This window comes from Harpegnathos saltator, unplaced genomic scaffold (genome assembly GCF_003227715.2).
Source record: "Harpegnathos saltator strain DR-91 unplaced genomic scaffold, Hsal_v8.6 scaffold113, whole genome shotgun sequence".
Classification (NCBI taxonomy): domain Eukaryota; kingdom Metazoa; phylum Arthropoda; class Insecta; order Hymenoptera; family Formicidae; genus Harpegnathos; species Harpegnathos saltator.
Genome location: NW_020229888.1, coordinates 224463 through 246468, shown reverse-complemented (window position 1 = coordinate 246468; position 22006 = coordinate 224463). Strand labels below are relative to the sequence as shown.

The following is a 22006-nucleotide window of genomic DNA, read 5'->3' as shown; positions in this document are numbered from 1 at the left end:
TTGGTACGGCAGACGCTTCATTTATTTTTCATAAATTTTAGACGGCCGGATTGCAAAATCTGGCTTTGTGGGGATCTCGGGAATAATATAAGGAACATGCTATAATAATTTGGCGGTGATATATAACGTTAGCTAGACAAAATACGTCAATTTGTAAAATGCACGTGAGTCGCTGCGACACTTAGCTCACTCACCCAAAAGCCTGAAAAGCATTTTCTCGCTGTGTATCGGCCGGCGAATGCCCGAGTGAGTAAGACAATGACGGTACGATCGATTGTTCGTCCTTGTCAAACTGACTTGACCCAACCTTCCTGCTCTTGCGCTCGCGCGCACGGTGTTGGTTCGCGATCTCGCCGCATGAGGCCTCCAAAGTCAACGCTGGATTTGTCTCTGGCTCCTGTAGACCCTTAAGGATCTGCAGGAGCAAAGAGAAACCTGAGAGCGGCCATCAGCGAAGGTTCAGAAATTTTTTGAATTCGACGCGCCCCCTGAGAAAATAGACGTCAACTACGTCGATGTCGCTCGGTAACGAGGTTTGTCTGTAATAGTTTGGTTCATATCTGAGCTACTACACAGAATATAGTAAAAGTTATATATGTCACCGGAGAGACTCCCGCCCTGGAACCCGCGAGAAGGGGGCCGGGAAGGATGTCCACCACCGGCGGGGTAAAAAAGAAAAAGGAAGCAGAGATGGAGAAGAAAAGGGAGGAAGAAAATAAGAGGTTGGAGGAGGATATACGGATACTCCTCGACACGGGCATGCATAGGTCCCTGGAAGATAAGCGCCCGGTCGAGGAGGTCTACAGGGACAACGCCACCATCAACCTTTTAAGGGAGGCTGGAGTGACCGAACTGGCCTCGGAAGTGGGCCGAGCGCTGGGTGCGGTTCGGCTAGTCTCACGGAGGTCCCGAACATTTAAAGGAACCTTCGTGGGACTGCTGAACCGCGCAGTGGCCACTTCCGAGGCAGTTATGGCCACCCTGTTGGCTAGGACGGCGGAGCGCGACAGTAGGGGGGAGGAAGCCTCGGAGACGAGGAAAGAGGCGGAGGAGCTCCGGGCTGAGCTCCGGAAACTAAGGGTGGAGAACAGGAGGCTGGGAGAGGAATTGGAGGCTATAAAGGCCTCCACCTCCTCGGCCCCTGTTCTGCCTCCCTCTTTGCTACCTAGGGGGAGGAAACTCTGCTAGCGGAGGCAGCAGGGGGATCAATGACTACAACCACGTCGACGGAGGGGGAAGAAGAAAAGGGCAAGAGGGAAGACAGGAGGAGGAAGAAGCAGAAGAGGAGGATGGTAACCAACCCTCCCTCGCCCCCTCCTCCTTCGAGAAGGAAGGAAGTAGAGGTGGGGGTGCTCGTAAACATACCGTCCTACGACGATAACCCCCCGGAGCACCCACCACCTCCAACATGGAGGACGGACAAGGCAGAAGAGGAGCTGGACGCCGCCATGGCCGTCTCGGCCCATGCCTGCAACCACGAGGAAGAGCTCCGCCGCATAAGGGCGGAGCTTGACTCCTTAATGGCAGCGGGCGGAAGGGGCGGGGCGGCTGTGGCGGTGGCAACACCAGGAACCACCAAGGAGCCGGCGGTAGCAGACCAGGAAGGGAGAAAGGAGGGACAGGAGACCTTGGGGAGGAAAGACCTGACGCCCAAAACACTCGTGGCGTCAAAGGAAGCTGGAAAAAAAGGAGAAAGGCAAGGGAAGGAAAGAAAGGAGAAAGGAGCAGAAGAGGAGGAGGAAGGAGAGGGTTAGGCGGATGAAGGAGGAAGAGAGAAGAGCCCGATGGGAAGGAAAAGGGACGCCGGTCAAAACTCTCTTGGAGGTGATGAGGAGCCAAAACCCCAGAACCCAGGAGGAAGGGGAAGGGGAATTATGGTCCCAGGTGGTGGGGCGGAGGGAAAAGCAGAGGAGAGGGGAAGAGGAGAAGAAGACGAACCCCTCTGCTGCCCCTATCGCCCCAAAACAAAAGGGACCCGGGAGTGGGACATCAGCGACCGGACAGGGAAAACCTAAACCGCCTCGCTCAGCGGCCGTCACCGTGACGTGCCCCAAAAAAAAGTATCATGAATTCATGATAGAGGCCAGGCGCCGTATCAGGCCGGCGGATCTGGGGATCAAGTCCCTGAGGATCCGCCGGGCTCTGAACGGGGCAATGTTAATTGAGGTGCCTGGCCTCAATGTCGGGGCGTCCGCCGACCGGCTTGCGGAGGAGCTCCGCAAGCTGGCGGCGGTAAAAGGCCCAGGTTATCGCGTCCAACGCCCGGCTAAGTTCGCAGCTTTGCGAATCGCCGAGCTGGACGCGACGACCGGGGCCGAAGAGGTGGCGGCCGCGGTGGCCCTCGCTGGGGGATGCACGCCCGAGGAGGTTTCCTCGGGCGTGATGAGCGTCTCCCAGCGAGGGATTAGAGCTATGGTGGTGCGGTGTCCGCTGGCGGCGGCCGCTGAGGTCGCCACCGCGGAGCGGGTACCAGTCAGATGGACCCGCGCCGGGGTGACGGCGCTGCCCGCTCGCGCAACATTGTGCTTCCGCTGCTTGGAGCGGGGGCACGTGCGCGAGCGGTGCACAAGCGCCGTCGACCGCAGCGGTATGTGCTACCGCTGCGGTAACCCCGGCCACCGCGCCAATGGATGCCAGGAGGCGGTGAGGTGCCCGGTATGCGCTGAGGCGGGCAGGCCCTCCGGTCATAAGATCGGAGGACCTGCCTGCGAACCCCCTCCCAGGAGGAAAAGGGGGGAAGGAAAAAAGAGGGAGAGAGACAAAAGGGGGGACTACTGGCGGGGGGAGGCACGAACCACCACCGCCAGGGGAAGACCGGACCCCATCAAGCCTGAGGAGAGGAGGAGAAGGGCTTCCCCCCCACCGAAGGAAGAAGGAAAAGTTCGTGCGGAGTTTCAATAGATGGAGTTATAAGCGTCGTAAAGTGTTGTCATTAATACTCATCATCTACATATTATATAACGTTGGAAAGGTGACGTCTTCAGCTGTTATTAAAAAAAAAATCATTTGTTTTCATACAAACTGCTTCGAGAAATATCACTTTAAAAATGAGTATCGATAAGGTGCATTATACGGCATGTTATGCTTTACGAGTTTCGGAAGAGAATAAACGTTGCCGCAGCCGTAAAAAACATTCAGGATGTTTATCAGGATGAAGCACCAGCACTAAACAACTGTGGAAAAATGGTTTGCTAAATTTCGGGCGGAGATTTTAACCTTGAAGACGGCCACGCTCTGGTGACCTTCTGACATTGATGACGATGTTTTGCGTACTTTAGTGCTCAATAATCCGCGATTTCAACAGAAGAAGTTCGCTACAGCACTAAACGTTGACCGATCAACCGCTTTTCGGCGTTTAAAAAAGATGGGATTCGATTTGAAGCTCGATATATGGGTGCCATTTGCTGACCGGGAAGAAAATACAAAGCGAATTTCTGCAGCCGTTTCTTTACTCGGGCGGCTCAATAAGAGTCGTTTTTGGATCGACTAGTGACGGGCGATGAGAATGGGTCCTCTACAACAATGTTCAGCGCAAACGGACATGGAAACAATCAGGTGAGCATGGTGACGCAATGCCAAAGGCCAGTTTGCACCGATGAAGGTGATGCTTCTGTTTGGTGGATTGCAAGGGCATAATCTATTTGAGCTTCTCCCGCTGGCGAAACGATTGATTCGGACAAGTACTGTCGCCAATTAACCAATCTGAATCGAGAAAATAAAAGAGAAACGTCGATTTTCAAATCGCAAGGGAATCGTCTTTCATCACGACAACGCCAGATCACACGTTTCGAAAAAGACGCTGCGCAAACTGAAGATCCTGAATGGGATGTCTTAGCATACCACCGTATTCTCCTGATTTGCACCATCTGACTATCACTTGTTCCGGTCATTGCAAAATTATTTAAATGGAAAAAACTTTGACTCTTTGGAGGCTTAAAAAACGGCGTCTCTTCGTTCTTCGAATCTAAACCGCGCAGTTTTTATGATCGAGGCATCCGTATGCTGCCAGAACGTTGGGAAAAGATTATAGAAAACGATGGAGATATATCATTGATTGAATAAAGATTTTTGTTTGCTTAATCACTGTGTGACTTTTACTCACAAACTCCGCACGAAACTTTTGCACTTACCAATATATTGTCAACGAGGCAATATATCTGTTCTTGTAAAATTATATTCCGCCTGACTCGCTGCGATTTGGTACAGCTGACATTTTATTTATGTATAATAAATTGTTGATAGCCTATTTGTAAAATCTAACTCTGTACAGATCTCGGAAATAGTTGTAGGAAGATGCTATAACAAGTTCATGGTCATATATTACGTCAATAAGGCAAAATATTGCTTCTTGTAAAATGGTATTCCACCTGACTCGCTGCAACCTGGTACGGCTGATACTTTATTTAATTATTATAAATTTTGGACGGCCAGATTGTAAAATCTGGCTGTCCTCAGGGATATTCAAGGAAGATACTGTAACAGTTTAGCAATTATACGTATCGTATATATCGTCAACGAGGCGAAATTTTGCATCTTGTAAAATAATTTTTGGCGTGATTCGCTGCGATGCTTGGTACGGCAGACGCTTCATTTATTTTTCCATAAATTTTAGACGGCCGGATTGCAAAATCTGGCTTTTGTGGGGATCTCGGGAATAATATAAGGAACATGCTATAATAATTTGGCGGTGTATATAACGTTAGCTAGACAAATACGTCAATTTGTAAAATGACGTGAGTCGCTCGCCGACACTTAGCTCATCCACCCAAAGCCTGAAAAGCATTTTCTCGCTGTGTATCGGCCGGCGAATCGCCGAGTGAGTAAGACAATGACGGTACGATCGATTGTTCGTCCTTGTCAAACTGACTTGACCCAACCTTCCTGCTCTTGCGCTCGGGCGCACGGGTTTGGTTCGCGATCTCGCCGCATGAGGCCCTCCAAAGTCAAACCAGCTTGGATTAGATCCGCTCCGACGCTTCATAAATCTTTATTTATTTATGATACATTTCTCACAGCCTCACTGCAAAATCTGGCTCTGTAGGTTTCTCGGGGATAGTTAAAAAAAGATGCATAACAATTTGGTGGTGAAACATATCGTCAAGGAGGTGAAATTTTGCATCTTCTATAATGATTTTTCAACTGATTCGCTCCAACGCCTGGTACGACGGGCGCTTTATTTATATATTATACATTTTTGACGACCGGATTGCAAAATCCGGCTTTGCACCGATCTCGGGTATAGTACGAAGAAGATGCTGCAACAATTTGGTAATAATACGTATCGTCAAAGAGACGAAATATTGCATCTCGTAAAATGATATTTCGAGTGACTCGCAGCGACGCTTGGTACAGCGAACGCTTTATTAATGTATGATAAATTTTTGACGGCCGGATTGCAAAATCTGGCTCTATAGAGTTCTCAGGGATAGTTCAAGGAAGATACCATAATAATTTGGCAGTTATATATATTGTCAACGTGGCAATATATTTGTTCTTGTAAAATTGTATTCCGCCTGATTCGCTGCGATATTTGGTACAGCTGATGATTTAATTATGTATAATAAATTGTTGACGGCCTGTTTGTAAGATCTAACTCTGTAGAGATCTCGGGAATAGTCGTAGGAAGATGCTATAACAAGTTCATATATTACATCAACAAGGCAAAATATTGCTTCTTGTAAAATGGTATTCCACCTGACTCGCTGCAACTCCTGGTACGGCTGATACTTTATTTATATATTATAAATTTGGACGGCCGGATTGTAAAATCTGGCTGTGTAAGGTCTTCAGGGATAGTTCAAGGAATATGCTGTAACAGTTTAGCAATTATACGTATCGTCAACGAGGCGAAATTTTGCATCTTGTAAAATAATTTTTGGAGTGATTCGCTGCGATGCTTGGTACGGCAGACGCTTCATTTATTTTTCATAAATTTTAGACGGCCGGATTGCAAAATCTGGCTTTGTGGGGATCTCGGGAATAATATAAGGAACATGCTATAATAATTTGGCGGTGACATATAACTTCAGCTAGACAAAATACGTCAATTTGTAAAATGGTATTGCACGTGAGTCGCTGCGACACTTAGCTCACTCACCCAAAAGCCTGAAAAGCATTTTCTCGCCGTGTATCGGCCGGCGAAAGCCCGAGTGAGTAAGACAAGGACGGTGCAATCGATTGTTCGTCCTTGTCAAACTGACTTGATCCAACCTACCTGCTCTTGCACTCGCGCGCACGGTGTTGGTTCGCGATCTCGCCGCACGAGGCCTCCAAAGTCAACGCTGGATTTGTCTCTACAGGAGTAGACCCTTAATAAGTCAAGAAGGAACTACTTGAAAAGAGAAGAAAATCAATAGCAATGACTTCATAAATACTATATGTCCTGAAGTTAATTGTTAATAAAAGTATAAACATTTATTGAATATAAACTATGCTATAAATGAGCTATTGTCAAAGATTCTAAACACAGTATATTTACATTTATAAACAAACAACGAATAACTTGTGTATGTGTGTATGAATTAAACTTATAAAACAAAGTTTTTATATATATGATGCATGGGAAAATTTTTGAGGTTTATTTCTATATATTTTATATATCATTTTCATCAATCATCGATCATATATCAATTTTGGTGATTGTTTCGTTAAATTGAGAGAAGATAACTAAACTTTGAAATTAATAATCAACATTGTTTTAGGTAGTATATTATATGCATCTTATATAAGTTAAACATCAACTACCTCATGGATATCCAACTGTAATTTTAAGATTGCAGTTACATGTATATAGATTGAATAAACATTCAAGATGGATCAGATGCTTCCTAGTCCAGGTTTTAGCATACCCAGTATTGGTACACCTCTGCATCAGCCAGAAGAGGATCAACAAATCCTTCCTAATGCTTTGCAGCAACAACAACAATCGCAACAATATCAACTACAACAGTTACATTCGATGAGTCCTAACATGCAGAGCAGTATGCTGATGATAACACCGCAGAAAACTATGCATACCTATGCACCAACTCCAACATTTGCAACACCTCAGAGTCTCATGCAACCACAAACACCAGTAATTCAATATCAATATGTTAAATTATTTTCAATTTAGAAAAAAGATGTAATATATATATACATATATAAAATATAATATTATATATTAATGTTGCTCTATTAGTTTTGTTTTTTATTTTTTAGCAAAATATGATGTCTCCAATAGTACCACAAAATAGTCAAATCGCACCAGCATCAATAGGTCCTTCAACTCCAGGACCAATGACACCAATGACACCAGCTTCAGCTGACCCTGGAATATTGCCACAATTACAGTAATTTTATAGAGAAATTAACATATTAACATGTGTTTTTCCTACTTTATTTCTTTACATATCATGTTTCTGTTTTATCTTAGGAATATCGTATCTACTGTTAATTTAAATTGTAAACTTGACTTGAAGAAAATAGCACTTCATGCTAGGAACGCTGAATACAACCCAAAAAGATTTGCAGCTGTCATTATGCGAATAAGAGAACCCAGAACTACTGCACTAATATTTAGTAGTGGTAAAATGGTTTGTACTGGTGCAAAAAGTGAAGCAGATTCGCGTCTTGCAGCTAGAAAGTATGCCAAGAATTATACAGAAACTAGGTTTTCCTGTGAGTATAATCAATTTGTGTAATTAAGATATAATATATTTGGTAAATTTTTATGTTAATTGATAATATAAATTTATTCCATTGTTAATTTTGGTTATTATTATTTGATAAATAGGCAAAGTTTTTAGACTTTAAGATCCAGAATATGGTCGGTAGCTGTGACGTTAAGTTTCCAATTAGATTAGAGGGTTTAGTGCTTTCTCATGGGCAATTCTCATCATATGAACCAGAATTATTTCCTGGATTGATATATAGAATGGTGAAACCTCGGATTGTATTACTCATATTTGTTTCAGGAAAAGTAGTATTGACAGGTGAGTATCTATCCATGTTTTCAGATTCTATAGCATCATAGTAACCTCAACAAAGCTCACATAATGTTTTAAAAAATACTTTTTAATTTTCTGTTACAAAAGTTTTCAAACTGTTAACATGTTATCAAAATTATAATATAAAATTATAGTATATAAAGTTATAGTATATTGCTATCAAAATCTATATCCTCATATTTTTAATTCTATATTTTAACTTCATATTTATCGAGAATTAAAAAAAAATTTTAATTTTTTCCAGGTGCAAAGGTTCGAAAGGAAATTTATGAAGCCTTTGACAACATTTATCCAATCCTGAAAAGCTTTAAAAAACAGTGATATTTATATAAAATTTATTTGTTTCCTAATTTCCATTATTAAAATAGATGTACAGACCTGATTTCTTTTTTTTCTGTAAATGATATATAAAGGCAAATTGAAATATTGGAGACTGTTACTGAATTGTATGTAATTTTGTTAAATATCTGTTTATATATCCAATACACACATGCGCGCAAATATAATACATTATGTGTATTGACTAGCACGAATTTTTGGGAACAATTTCCGATTGGTTAAACGGTTTTATTAAAAAAAAATAAATAAAAGAAACTTATGCTTACCTGCATGCGCACGCGCGTAGATATCATATATACACACATATACACATGCATACATACATACACAACGGACTGGAAGATTTTCTATCACGAATTCTTTAGCATATATATATTTGATCTTTTCAAGAACTCAACATTAAACATTTTATTATTTAAATTTATCATTTTATTATTTAAATTTAGGAAAATATGAAAACTATAGTGATATATCTAAGCAGAGAAAATTTCTAAATTGATCAAGCAATCTATGTATATATTATATATATATTCATATAGTCACTATAGTTAAATATATATTCGTTTATTTTGAAATACCCGTGTATATATATGTGCATGTATGTGCATAAGATAAAGTATTTCAAAGCATTCTGTTGTTTAATGATTGATGTTTTTTAAAGCAATTAAACAATCTGGATTCAATTATATGAATTTTATAAATATTTGTTTCTAAGTAATATTAATTTTTAATATAATGAAAATATGAGTTAAAAAATTAGTATACAAATGCAACTTATGTAATTTTATAACTTTTATAATTTTGCTTATTTTGATCTAACTAATCGTTATTTTAACTATACTTATTATTAAATTAGTGACAACATAAGAAATACACATATAGTATATTAGGAACAGGTTTAGTATATTACATAAGGAACAAGGAGCAAATTTTACAACCAATTATATATCCTAATTTTACAAAATTTTCGGTCTTTTCCTTTTTACCTCCCTTATAGATAATGGCAACATATATATAATTGAATAGATATAAAAGAAAACAAAAATGTTTTCTTGACTTAGTAAATATAGTATCTCACAATTAACTCAAAAATTACACTCAAGTCAACTTGTTGAAACTCTACTTTTGTAAGTCTATTTTAAATGTATATAATATAAGAGAAAAAATCATAATTAGTTTTCCAATATATTATAGAAGTTAATTTGTACTTATTTCCTTGTTATTGAAAATATATAGAAAATATATAGAATGTTTGACAAAAATTGTAAGAGCATAATAGAATTTCTCTATAATTATTGAGCTGTCAAAATATATTAAAAAAAAAACTTTAATTTTTGATGAACCTTGTGAACAGTTTGACATTATAATCATGGATCAATTGCAAAAAATTTAATGTTAAAAATAGAAAAAGAATATGCTTTTCGTTTTAATATAAATTTTTATCTAGAAAAAACTCTACTTTTAATATATTATTCTGTAATCATTCTGTCATATTTTAAGCTTTAGCAGTACAAAGAAATATTTTATTTAATTTCCAAGCTTATATATATATATGTGTGTGTATACACAGCATCTATCTTTGATTTGTTTTTAATATTTCATGAATATTTCAATTTATTTCTTCAGAAAGAAATGTTTCTAGGTGTTCCTCCCTCTGAAAAAATAAATTGAATGTTCATGAAACATCGGAAACAAATCCAAAGCATGATATGAACCTGTAAATCAAATTAAATACTTCATGTTATTATGTTTTCAGACATCCTGTGTAGAATTCATTGTTGTATATAATATGAATATAAATATCTTTATTAAAGAATTAAGTTATATTATTTGTATTAATTAATTATTATATTAATTGTATTTAATCATAATAATCATGAATTTTGCTTATGCAAAATATCACTAAAAAAAATATAGCAAATAATACACATTATAAAAGGTAGATATTTGACATGCTTATAATTTTGATTGTAAAGAATCGCGCAGTAGTCGACGCAGAATTTTACCAGACGCAGTCTTTGGTATGCTATTTATGAATCTTATACCACCTCTGAGTCGCTTAGGATTTGACACACGCTCGTTAACATACTGAATTATATCCTCTTCACGTACGTTGGAATTATCTTGTTTTACAATAAAAGCCATTGGCAATTCTCCAGCTATTTCTTCTGGAATGCCAATTACAGCTGCGTCTCTCACACCAGGATATGTTAATAAAATCGCTTCAAGCTCAGCTGGGGGAACTTGATAACCCTTATATTTAATAAGTTCCTTTACACGATCAACAATGTAAAAGTATCTTTCTTTGTCATAGTATCCTACATCTCCTGTATGTAACCAACCATCTTTATCAATTGTTGCTCTAGTAGATTCTTCATCGTTACAATAACCTTTCATTATTAAATCTCCCTTGAAACATAATTCTCCTCTGCAATTTGGCCCTAAAGTTTTATCTGTTTCAAATTCTCCCAGTGGTATGATTTTTGCAGACATGCCTGGAGCTAACATAAAACTGCCTGGTTTTGCCTTATCACCTGTTGACCATAGCACACTTAGAGTAGTTTCTGTTAATCCATAACCCTGCTTAATTACAGGAACATTCAATCGCTTGGTAACAGCCTCATAAATCTCTTCTGACAAAGGTGCTGCTCCGCATGCTATTACCTTAACAGATGATAAATCATATTTATCTACAAGTGGATGTTTAGCCAAGAACACCATAAGTGGTGGCACCAATATTAAATTCTCAATTCTGTATTTCTCAATACATTGTAGGAACAATTCCTCATCAAAATGTGAAAAGATTATAGACGTGTTTCCAGTTATGAGTCTAACCAGCAATATAGTAAATGAATATACATGAAAAAATGGTAGCAATGCTAAACCTGTAAGTTTTCCTTCATTAATCTGTATATATATATCCATTACATGTTTTATGACTGTAATGAAATTTTTGTCTGTCAACATGACACCTTTAGGTAGTCCTGTAGTTCCACTCGAGCATAAAATTGCTGCTACATGGTTATTTATATCAACAGAAATAGCTCGGAACATATTCATATCACTGTTTGATATATTTGATATTGCTTTGCTTAAATTCATCCATGTTGTACTGATATTGTGATGTTCAGTTAATATTAATATTTTTGGTGACCAGTATAAATCCTTGATTATCATTTTTATATTATTAAATGCTATTGCAGAAATAAATAAATATTTTGGCTTAGAAATGGCAAGTGCATGTTTGAATTCTCTTTCTGAATATAGTGGATTTAATGGACAGACTGTAGCACCCACATAAAATATAGCACATATAACAATATGAAATTCCAAGTTATTCCGAGATATGGCAATTGTATCATTTACTTTCACTCCTTTTTTCTGAAAGAAAATTGCCAACTTACGACTAGTGTTTAAGATATGTTCGAAAGTTTGTTCCTTGCCTGTATGGGCGTTTATCTGTTAAAAATATTTATTGTTATTATATGTACATATGTATGCACATATATATCATATATATATATATATATATGTATAAACATAAAGCAACATATAAACTTGAATTGTATAAAATATTACAAAAATGAAGTATTGTGTAATTGTTGTATAAAATACTACAAATTACAATACATAAAAATAATTATAAATGTCAGTTAGTATGGATAAACTAAAAGATTTTTTGAAGATTTAATTAAATAGATGTCTTGTATTGAAAAAATTGCAATATAAAAACCCAGCAAAGACAATATTACATTTAATATGCATGTTAGTTGTAATTTCCTACTCAACAATATAACTGTTATATTGTTGAGTAGGAAATTACAACATTCATGTTACATGTAATATTGTTTGCTGGGATGAAACAATACATAGGTTTTATATTTACGATACAAAATATTTTGAATTTACGTATATACAAGATAAAATTATAAAAATATTATTTTAATAAAACAATAAACAGGAGAAATCATGTAATTATATTAATAAGCATATACTTACTTGTGCTACACAAGTACCATGCAGTGTTAGTTGTTTTAACAATAATTGTCCTAATGATAAATCTTTCCATTCAGATGTCACATCATCTTCATATAAAATATTCCCTTTTTCTGACATGGTGAAAATGTAGCGGTCGACCCTCTCCCGCTATCTACCGCGACGCCCGCGAGCTCGTCTTCGCTCAGCCGCCACAAGCAGGGTGAAGCAGGGGCTCGATTCTGTAACTCACTCGCAACGTTGCGTATACGTAATTTACGAGTGGTCGGAAAGCGTATACGTTTCTCAAGTAATCGCTAATATGTATTCTCTGAATAATTTGCGAATATTCGTATTAGAATATGTATACGTTTCTTTTGAACGAATATTACATGTGGTAACTGGTGGTAACGTTGTAAGCCGTGTTCTGAAACCTTCAGTACTGAAAACCTATAATTCACGTCACTTATATTATAGATTGTTAGGAGTAACAGTGAATTGTGAATATAACCTTAGTCCGTATGGAAAACAATATTAGCCTAATATTACATATGTCGTACGATAAGCTTTTCGGATACATTGATTGGCGTACGCGAAGCAATCCTAGAAATATTCTATTTATTAACCAATCAACGTATTCGAAAAGATTGTCGTACGACAAATGTAATATTAGCCTTAGGCCAAATTCCACAACTTGCTTTAAACGGAGTGAATTCGGTTCTGGACACGGAACGAGAACGATCAGTTACTCCTTGTCAATATAACCTATTCCTCTCATTTTATATTTTAGACCTGGCATTCTCACAAAGTTTTATCGCTAATCCCACTGTTGATTACATTCATTCGAGTCGAAAGGTTTTTCGTCACGCACTGCAAGGCTCACTTCGGAATTTTATACCATGGATATAGACAAAGGAAACCTCGATTCTGATAAGGACACGTAATCTCCTCTAAATACCCTTGATGACAGATCGCAGTATTCTTTATACGCGGAATCGGTGAGAGATCAACGCAATAATTCTTCTACATCTACATTTTCATATTCGAATGGGACCTCTGATCCCTCGTTGGGAGTGAAGGAAAAGTCTAGTAACTCATTGACCGAAACACATAGAAGACTCATGCAGAATAGATACGGACCTCCGTCCAAAGGTCCTTTCGAAATATATATATCCAAAGTAGTAGACAACCGTATCGATAAAAACATTATCAGGAGCGAAATAAAAATTGGCAAAATAATGGCTAGACTTTTTCCGACATTGTGGAGATCCGCGATCAATCTGAAATCTATTGGAACATATAAATTCTCAGTCTCCTTCCCAGACGGGGTAGCGGCCAATAAAATGGTGGAAAACGTCCGTCATGGAGGAGAAGGTAATTAGGGATACCATTTGGATAGCTTGCGTACCGGATTATCGTATCACTTCCAGGGTTGTTACCAGAGATATTGATTATTCTGAAAACGGAGGAAATTAAACAATTTTTACAGGCACCTCCTCATTACATAACCCAGCTACCGGAAATACTCGAAGTCAAGCATATTCACAAGAGGATAGTTGATCCTGCCGATAAATCCAAGTTCGTTTATATTCCATCCAATATGATAATGATAACATTTGCAGGCCTATCCGCTCCCAAAGCAGCTATCTATTTTGGGAAAAAGATCAGATTTGCACCATATATACAGAAAGTAAAGAGATGCAACAATTGCCAACGTTTCGGTCATATTGAGGCTCAATGCAGAGGTGGATCGAGAGCCATGATGTGTGCAACCTGTGCGAGCAAGGGACATCATTCGAAAAGTTGCTCATCATCTCATCTGGCTTGTATAAACTGCCTGCGGAGGAAACTTCCCTTCCCTAATCATAGAACCAGCTCGGACATATGCCCGACTTTCATTGAAAATCGAAGAGCGAAGATTGTCATGGCGAAGTTGGGTCTGAATCCATCTGATGCCATGGCGTTCTATAAATCCACTGGGCATCGTCTACCAGACAAATGGTTCGAAATTAACAGTGCTGAAGAATCTGCTACGTTTGCGGACTTTATCCCTTGGTTTAAGGAGAGCGACTACTTTTCGGACTTGGACCCCGGACTGTCGACTAGCGGAGAGAACATCCTGAAAAGCCATCCGGAAGACAACTTACCTAAAAACAAGATAAATCCACATAAGTCTAATAAATCTCGCAGAACCTCACTACCACGCAAGAGGAAAAGATCGATAAGCTTCAACCTTCCTTCGGAGCAGATGACACCTTCCCCATCTGAGGATATTCCCGTAAATGACAATCCAATCCCTCCAAATCTGGGAGCCCCTCCTCCAACTTTACCCCTGGCTGGGCGGGGAGATCGTAATACTCTTTTCCTTACAACAAGTTTGCCTTGCCTCTCCTCACCTCAGGGTGGATTGGGAGAGGTGGGGGAGGTGGAGGGGGATTACCCCTCCTCTCCAAATATGGAGATAGTTCCTTCTGTTGTCCAGGATCCTAATACAGAGCAGATTTTGCTGTCGGAATTTAACAACTTTATCACAGATTGGTGATGAAATCACCAGGTTGATGGTGAAAAAATAGACCCTACCTCTGAAGATACGGCGCCGCAATTAATTATTTCTGGTCCCCATAACGTGATATCGGGTTTATGTTCTTTATTGTCGTCTCTAATAGTCAAACATCAGGAAGAATATCTTAGAACAAATCAAGAAGCGAATTAATTTGTATTGCAATTCCAAAATAACAAACAAAAATTATAACACGGTCTACTGTTGAAATTGTTGAAATAGTTATAAAAAAAAGAAAATGGTTCAGAATAATCGGGACAGTTTTCTTTCCATAGTGCAATGGAATTGTAGATCTTTGAAAGCTAGGTTCAACGACCTTATTGCTCTTCTTGACAAATACCCAGGGTTACCAGCTTTTATTTGTCTTTCGGAGACCTGGCTGAAAGACACTAATAGGATGAATCTTAACAATTACATTCTTATTACCAGCAACAGAGAAGATCCGGGAGGAGGTGCAGCCATAGCAGTTAGATCGGACATCAATTTTGTGGTCTCACACACTGCGCTTGGTGAAGAGCTTCTTTCCAGTTACAACGTGAATTTCTGCTGCGTTGAATTTAATATTAAGCAAATTCCGCACCAGTTGATCTCAGTATATAATCCACCTAACAATACATTAGTTGATAACGATCCGCTCTTCTGGGATAACTTTTTTGCAAAGTTAAGAGTAATTATAACTTGATCATTACCGGAGATTTTAACTATAGACACCCTCTCTGGTGTGATAACGTTTTTAATCCGGTTAATGCCAGCAAAAAATTTGCTGATGCTATCTCCAATTCTAATTTAGTAATTTTAAATAACGGTAACCCTACATGGTCTTCCAAAAACCTACTCCATTACAGTGCCATTGATATCACGCTTACCTCAAATTCCTTATCAACCTGTGAAAAATGGCATACGCTCCCTTATCTTTACGGAAGCGATCATTACCCAATTATCATTGAGTTTCTTGATCTCACTCCTGACAAATTTGGTTGCAGACCCCACTATAATGTTTCCAAAATTGATTGGGATCATTTTTCCAATAGTTTTGAGTCACAACTGTCACTTCTTCATGACAAAAAGGATAGTGCATCTATACTTTCGGCAAACCCTGTTTTTATTTACAACAACATTCTAGAAAAGATACACTCCTCGCTGATTAATTCAGGTGCTTCCATCATGAGGGACAAACCATCTTTGCGTAGACCTCCTTCTCCTTGGTGGGATGAAGAATGTAGGAGCATCCTAAAAGCTAAAAAAAAGACTTTTCTTTTATTCAAAGATGCTCCTACTTTGGAGAACTTGGAGCATTATAACAGGGCCTCTAAGGAGACCAATAAGAAACTCAAGAACATTAAAAAGTTTAAATATAGATCATTTTGCGAATCACTGAATAGAAACTCGGATATTAGTGATACTTGGAGAACTTTGGCTGCCTTTAAAAATAAAAAAAATCGCTACTTCTTCGTTATTATTAGGTGCTTCTTGGTTAAACATATCATTTTGCCATTCATCTTGCTGACCATCATTATCATCATATAGTAGTGGAACGTTGCTCTCTATGCAGATATTATGTAAAACAGCACAACTGTTTGTAATTTTGCTTGCCACTTCAGGTGCATAATGTAATATTCTGTGTTTCAACAAACAACAAAATCGCATTTTCAACAACCCGTTGCACCTTTCTATTAAACTTCGACAAGATATTTGTCTCTTGTTGTATCTGTCCTCTGGACTATCTATTTCTGCATTTGCGACTGGAGTGAATAACCAAGGACGTAAAGGGTAGCCTGAGTCACCTAAAATATTGTTGATTAACAATATATTTAAAAAATTTAATTATTATATATTAATGTACATGGTTAAAAGCGTAAATAAAATTTGTAGATATTAATAGTATCCCAGTAAACATAGTTATGTAACAGTTACATTGTCGTAATGTAACGAAATGTAACACGTAATATAACGTGTACGTTACAAGCAATATACATGTTAGTTGTAATTTCCCACTCATAGAAAGTTGCAGTTATATAACAGAAATATCACATGTTACTAAAATGTTATATAGCTGTTATATAACTGTAATATTGTTATGTAAAAAATTTGCTTTTAATTTTCTCGCGTCTTGCGTCCCGTCGGTAGCTTCGATTCCAAGCGGTCACCCCTCCCGTGTGCTGACCACACTCTACGCTTTACTTAACCTGACGATTGAGTGGCACGCAATTATCCCAATGACTCCAACGATGTTCTTGTAACCTGTATTTATATAATGTATCCTTATAGTATTCACAGAACATTATAACCTTTCATGTCAAAAATTAAAACAACGCAACAACATTCGATATGCGACGAATATCAATATAGACTATGTTTCAAAATTACTAATTTATTATTATAATGTATTATAATGGTTAACCCACAAAAGAAATAGTTTGAAACAAATTCAAGGAAGTTTAAATAAGAAATTTTAATTACTAAATCTAAAAAAAATTTTTGAAAAATATTATCTCAAATCCTATTTTTTATCAATATGATTTTCTTCAATGAAATAGAGTTTTTTTTTCTAAAAATAATATTGTAAAAATATATTTTAATGAAACAACTCAAAATCGAACAAGTAAGAATATTAAACTTAAAGAAATTTTTCTCTATTTCTTTTTTGAGTTTTGTATGATATATAAGCGTTCTTAAACGTTTAAGTAGTATGAGTGCGGATATCTCCACGAAAATAAGAACGTTGTGTCCATGTGAAATCCATGTAGTTTTGTGGATTCCATGTGAATGTAACGAATGCGTTCTACGTGGAATCGATGTACTTTTTTGTGGGAATATACATACCAGTATGCATATAAACGTCAATATAAATAGGCAATATGGTCTGCTTAAGCGCGATGAAGGCATTAAAAATACATAAAAACATAGAACTACAAAATAAAGCATTTACAAGAAAGCGGAACGAAATTTCTGATTGATTAACTTTCCACCATTTCTTTTATTTGTTACTGTTCCGCTTTGCTATTTCTTTCTCTATCGAAATGCACCTTTATTCGCAATAGAAAGCATTTGCAGCTTTTAATAGATTGCATGAATAATTGTGTTGTATAACATCAATGTAATATGAACGTAATTATTGTTATATAACGTGTTACATTACTATTATATTATTATTATAATGTTATCTCTAGTTTATAACAAAACAGTGTAACAGATATATAACAGAATTATATTACAACTATGAAACCAAATTATATAACCTCAATATAACTAGAGTATAACATATGTTATATTACATGTTACTCCTATGTTATATAACAGTTATATTCTGTGTTTGCTGGAATATTATGCATATGTGTAATATTAATACGGTCAACTCACTCAGAAAAAAAGATTGACACATTTGGCCATAGTATATGAATTCTTTCCATTCCCATTTTTAGGTTGGAATTATTCCAAATATAAGAATCATGTGTGCTCCCAGGATATCGTGAATTAACATTTAAAATTTTTAAACGCCAATCGCATACCTATCAAAATATTGTGTGTAATATTAATATACAAATAAAACCCATAATAATAATATGTAAAGAGATATTACATATACTTACTAGTTGCACATTTATAGAATGGTATCCCTTTCGATTAATATATAAATGTTCAACATTAACGTCACCGTGACTTTATAGTGGGAAAATAGCAACGTGAGTGCAATCTATGCATCCAATTACTCTAGGAAATCTGTGCTTCTCATGAAATCTGGAAATATATTAACATTATACACATTATGTCCCTGTCTGGGATATATTACGATGTATAAATTTAAATACATTTAAATATTAACTTTCGTCATGCATATTTTAATTCATATAAAATACTGGGAAATTTTATCCATTTATTCATTATATTCTGCTGATTTAATGCATGTATTACTTCATGAATGCATCTGGATACAGATACTGCTTGATTTATCGCAAGATATAAATTGTGTCCAATACTTGTTTGATAGCTACCACTTGCAAAAAAGTGTAGCGTTGTTAATACCTAAAAACAGAAAATTTACATTTCAGTAATACACGTCCCAGTAAGCACTAACAGTAATATTATCAGTGTTATAAAGTATATCGTAAGTTCTATTCAATAATATAAATTCAATAATATAAATAATATAAATATCCATACAGCACAAGATATTTTAAGAACGTCCTGAGAACGAAGAAGCATACACAGCGACACATTTTAGACGTCTCTTGGATATCTCCAAATAGCACAAAACATTTTACACTAATATTAACTTTAATATAGGAAGATCATTGTAATGTTACGTTTATAAACATGATGGCAATGTTTTTATGACCTTAGCATTACTTCTTGATATAATTATGGATGCGATTAATTAAATGCTGCGAATGCTTCGAGACACCCGAAGGAAAGCCAGGATTGGTCCGTACGCCACTTGAAAGATTTTGCAGTGTGTAATGGATCGTGCCCATTATATTAGGTGTAGTAAAAAGAAATCCATTATTTTTGCATGAAATTGAAAGCTTTAATTACCATAGTTAGAATGATCCGATTTAGGTCAAATATGCGCCGTTTTGTTCGATAACTTGTTGCCATTTTGAAGGTAATTTCATTTTGCTCTCTCATAGAAGCCCTCGTCCCTATTGGCAAAAAATTGAGACAGTCGATTTTCACAAGCTTTTCTTGAAGCGAATTTTTCACCAACAAAATTGTTCGCCATGGACAAGAACAGATGATAATCACTTGGTGCCAGATCCGGACTATAAGGTGGATGCATAAGAACCTCCCAACCAAGTTCCCGGAGCTTCTGGCGAGTCATTATCGATGTGTGTGGCCTGATGGAACACAATTCCTCTCCTATTGGCCAAAGCTGGCCGCTTCTGGGTGATTGCTTCCTTCAGACGGTCCAATTGTTGACAGTACAGTTCCGAGTTAAGAGTTTTGCCGTAGGGGAGCAGCTCATAGTAGATAATTCTCTGCCAATCCCACCAAACACACAGCAAAACCTTCCTGGCCGTCAATCCTGGTTTGGCCACCGTTTCCGCCGGCTCACCGCGATTCGATCACGACCGTTTTCGCTTGACGTTGTCGTAAGTGATCCACTTTTCATCACCAGTGACCAACCGCTTCAGAAATGGGTCGATTTTGTTGCGATTCAGCAGCGATTCGCAGATGGAAATTCGGTCCATGAGGTTTTTTTGCGTTAACTCGTGTGGCACCCATACATCGAGCTTCTTTTTGTATCCAGCCTTATTCAAATGGTTCCAAACGGTTTTTTGTGCAATCTTTAGCTCTTGAGCAATCGAAACAGTGCTTACATGACGGTTGGACTCGACAATGTCCATGATTTTATCGATATTTTCGACAATTGGCCTTCCAGTGCGTGGTGCATCTTTGACATCGAAATTACCGGAACGGAATCGACGAAATCAAAATTGCGCGTGATTGGCTGTTACAGTATCAGGACCATAAACACTATTCACATTTTCAGCCGCCTGACTTGCGTTTTCGCCTTTATCGAAGAAAAACTGTAAAATATAGCGTATTTTCTCTTTGCTAGTGTCCATCTTTGACGCGCGCTCAAACAAAACTGAGTCAACTAATCACAAAACTGTCACAAAAGTTTTTTTAGTATGAAATCTCATCTCTCTAACGCCATCTGGTGGAACCTGATCGGACTTATACAACGCGAGATACAGATAACTAAAGCCATCTATTGGAAAAGTAATGGATTTATTTTTACTACACCTGATATTATACCAATGTTTTAATAACATTGACGTTAATGTTTTAATAATATTAAAATGTTACTAAAACATTGGCGTAATATAATATTGTACAAAGAAATAACCCAGCAAACACAGAATATAACTGTTATATAACATAAGAATAACATATAATATAACATATGTTATACTCTAGTTATATAATGAGGTTATATAATTTAGTTTCATAGTTGTAATATAATTATGTTATATTGGGTCTGGGAAAAAGTGACGTTTTTCCCGATAGATGGCGTCAATTAACTCAGCGGCAAATAACTCAGGAAACATAGATCGCAGCGACGTGTTATTTTAAGCAGTTATGAAATCAATTTTAAATTGAATAGATTTTCCCGCTCTTTTGTGATTATGCAATGTTGACATATAGCTATTAAAAAGAACATATAGTTTGGCGAAAGGCCCAATATAACTTTCAAAAGTATTCAGTTCAGTACAGTCGAAAATGGCAACAGATAAGGTGCATATCCGACACTGCATTCTTTACGAATTCCAACAAGGAAAAAATGCTGCAAGAGCGTGCGAATCGATTTGTTCCTTTCTCGGCGAAGATGTTGTATCGTACGATGTGTGCGCATTTTGGTTTAAGCGGTTTAAAAACGGTAATTTCAGTCTAATCGACAAACAACGCCCTGGAGGCCCTCTGAAGTGCGATAATGATGATTTAGAACAACTGCTCGCTGAGAATTCGGCACAAACACAAAAAGAGCTTGCAGAGCAGTTGGGAGTAACGCAGCAAACGATTTCCAAACGCCTACATGAGATGGGAAAGATCCAGAAAGAAGGAAAATGGATGCCTAACCGCATGAACTCACTGAAACCAACAAAAATCAACGAGTGGCAGCGTGTCTTTCTCTTCTCAATAAGCAGCATCGAAAGCAGCTTTCTTGTGGAAAATCGTTACGGGCGATGAGAAATGGATACTCTATGACAATCCGAAACGCAGAAAGTCATGGGTAAATCCCGGCGAATCATCAAAATCGGTCGCAAAACCCAATCGCTTCGGAAAAAAGGTTCTTCTCTGCATTTGGTGGGATATCAAGGGCGTGCTTTATTATGAGTTGTTAGAATCGGGTGAAACAGTTACTGCGGACTACTACCAACGTCAATTAATCTGCTTGAGTCAAGAATTGGAACGAAAACGTATACTGGCATAGGAGAACGTCCAGTGAAATTGTTGCATGACAATGCCAGGCCACACATTGCTTCCAATACAAAAGACACCATAATGAGTCTTGGCTGGAACGTCTTGCAGCATCCGGTTTCACCAGACATTGCTCCATCTGATTATCACTTGTTCCGGTCGATGCAACACACCTTGTCCGATATACACTTCCAATCAGTGGATGAGATCCGAAAATGGT

The 22006-nt window shown here is 37.7% G+C and overlaps 3 protein-coding genes and 1 pseudogene across 5 annotated transcripts; 2 read left to right on the top strand and 2 right to left on the bottom strand.

Moving 5' to 3' along the window:
* Positions 1 to 6250: 6250 nt before the first annotated feature.
* Positions 6251 to 8326, top strand: LOC112588028 (TATA-box-binding protein-like). The gene is given in 7 exon segments (XM_025301497.1): positions 6251 to 6506; positions 6702 to 7075; positions 7201 to 7331; positions 7415 to 7631; positions 7633 to 7659; positions 7775 to 7973; positions 8233 to 8326. Coding segments are annotated over 6 exon segments (915 nt in total). The 5' UTR covers positions 6251 to 6506; positions 6702 to 6811; the 3' UTR covers positions 8310 to 8326.
* Positions 8327 to 10184: 1858 nt separating this feature from the next.
* Positions 10185 to 14595, bottom strand: LOC105184203 (4-coumarate--CoA ligase 1). Its single transcript, XM_025301466.1, has 3 exons — positions 14536 to 14595; positions 12327 to 12752; positions 10185 to 11786 (listed from the first exon to the last, which is right to left on the bottom strand). Exons 2-3 carry the CDS (start codon positions 12441 to 12443, stop codon positions 10284 to 10286), a joined length of 1620 nt encoding a protein of 539 aa, XP_025157251.1. The 5' UTR covers positions 12444 to 12752; positions 14536 to 14595; the 3' UTR covers positions 10185 to 10283.
* Positions 12767 to 14889, top strand: LOC112588043 (uncharacterized). Of its 3 annotated transcripts, none has more exons than XM_025301491.1 (3): positions 12767 to 13300; positions 13626 to 13676; positions 13925 to 14889. In XM_025301491.1, the coding sequence occupies exons 2-3, from the start codon at positions 13646 to 13648 to the stop codon at positions 14842 to 14844; spliced, it is 951 nt and encodes a 316-aa protein (XP_025157276.1). In that variant the 5' UTR covers positions 12767 to 13300; positions 13626 to 13645; the 3' UTR covers positions 14845 to 14889. The 3 variants fall into 3 exon arrangements, with proteins under 3 accessions (XP_025157276.1, XP_025157264.1, XP_025157273.1); XM_025301479.1 differs by having other exon boundaries at positions 12768 to 13300; positions 13792 to 14889; XM_025301488.1 differs by lacking the exon at positions 12767 to 13300 and having other exon boundaries at positions 13307 to 13676; positions 13792 to 14889.
* A 1779-nt stretch (positions 14890 to 16668) lies between these two features.
* On the bottom strand, positions 16669 to 19455 carry LOC112589190 (putative nuclease HARBI1; annotated as a pseudogene).
* Positions 19456 to 22006: the final 2551 nt, after the last annotated feature.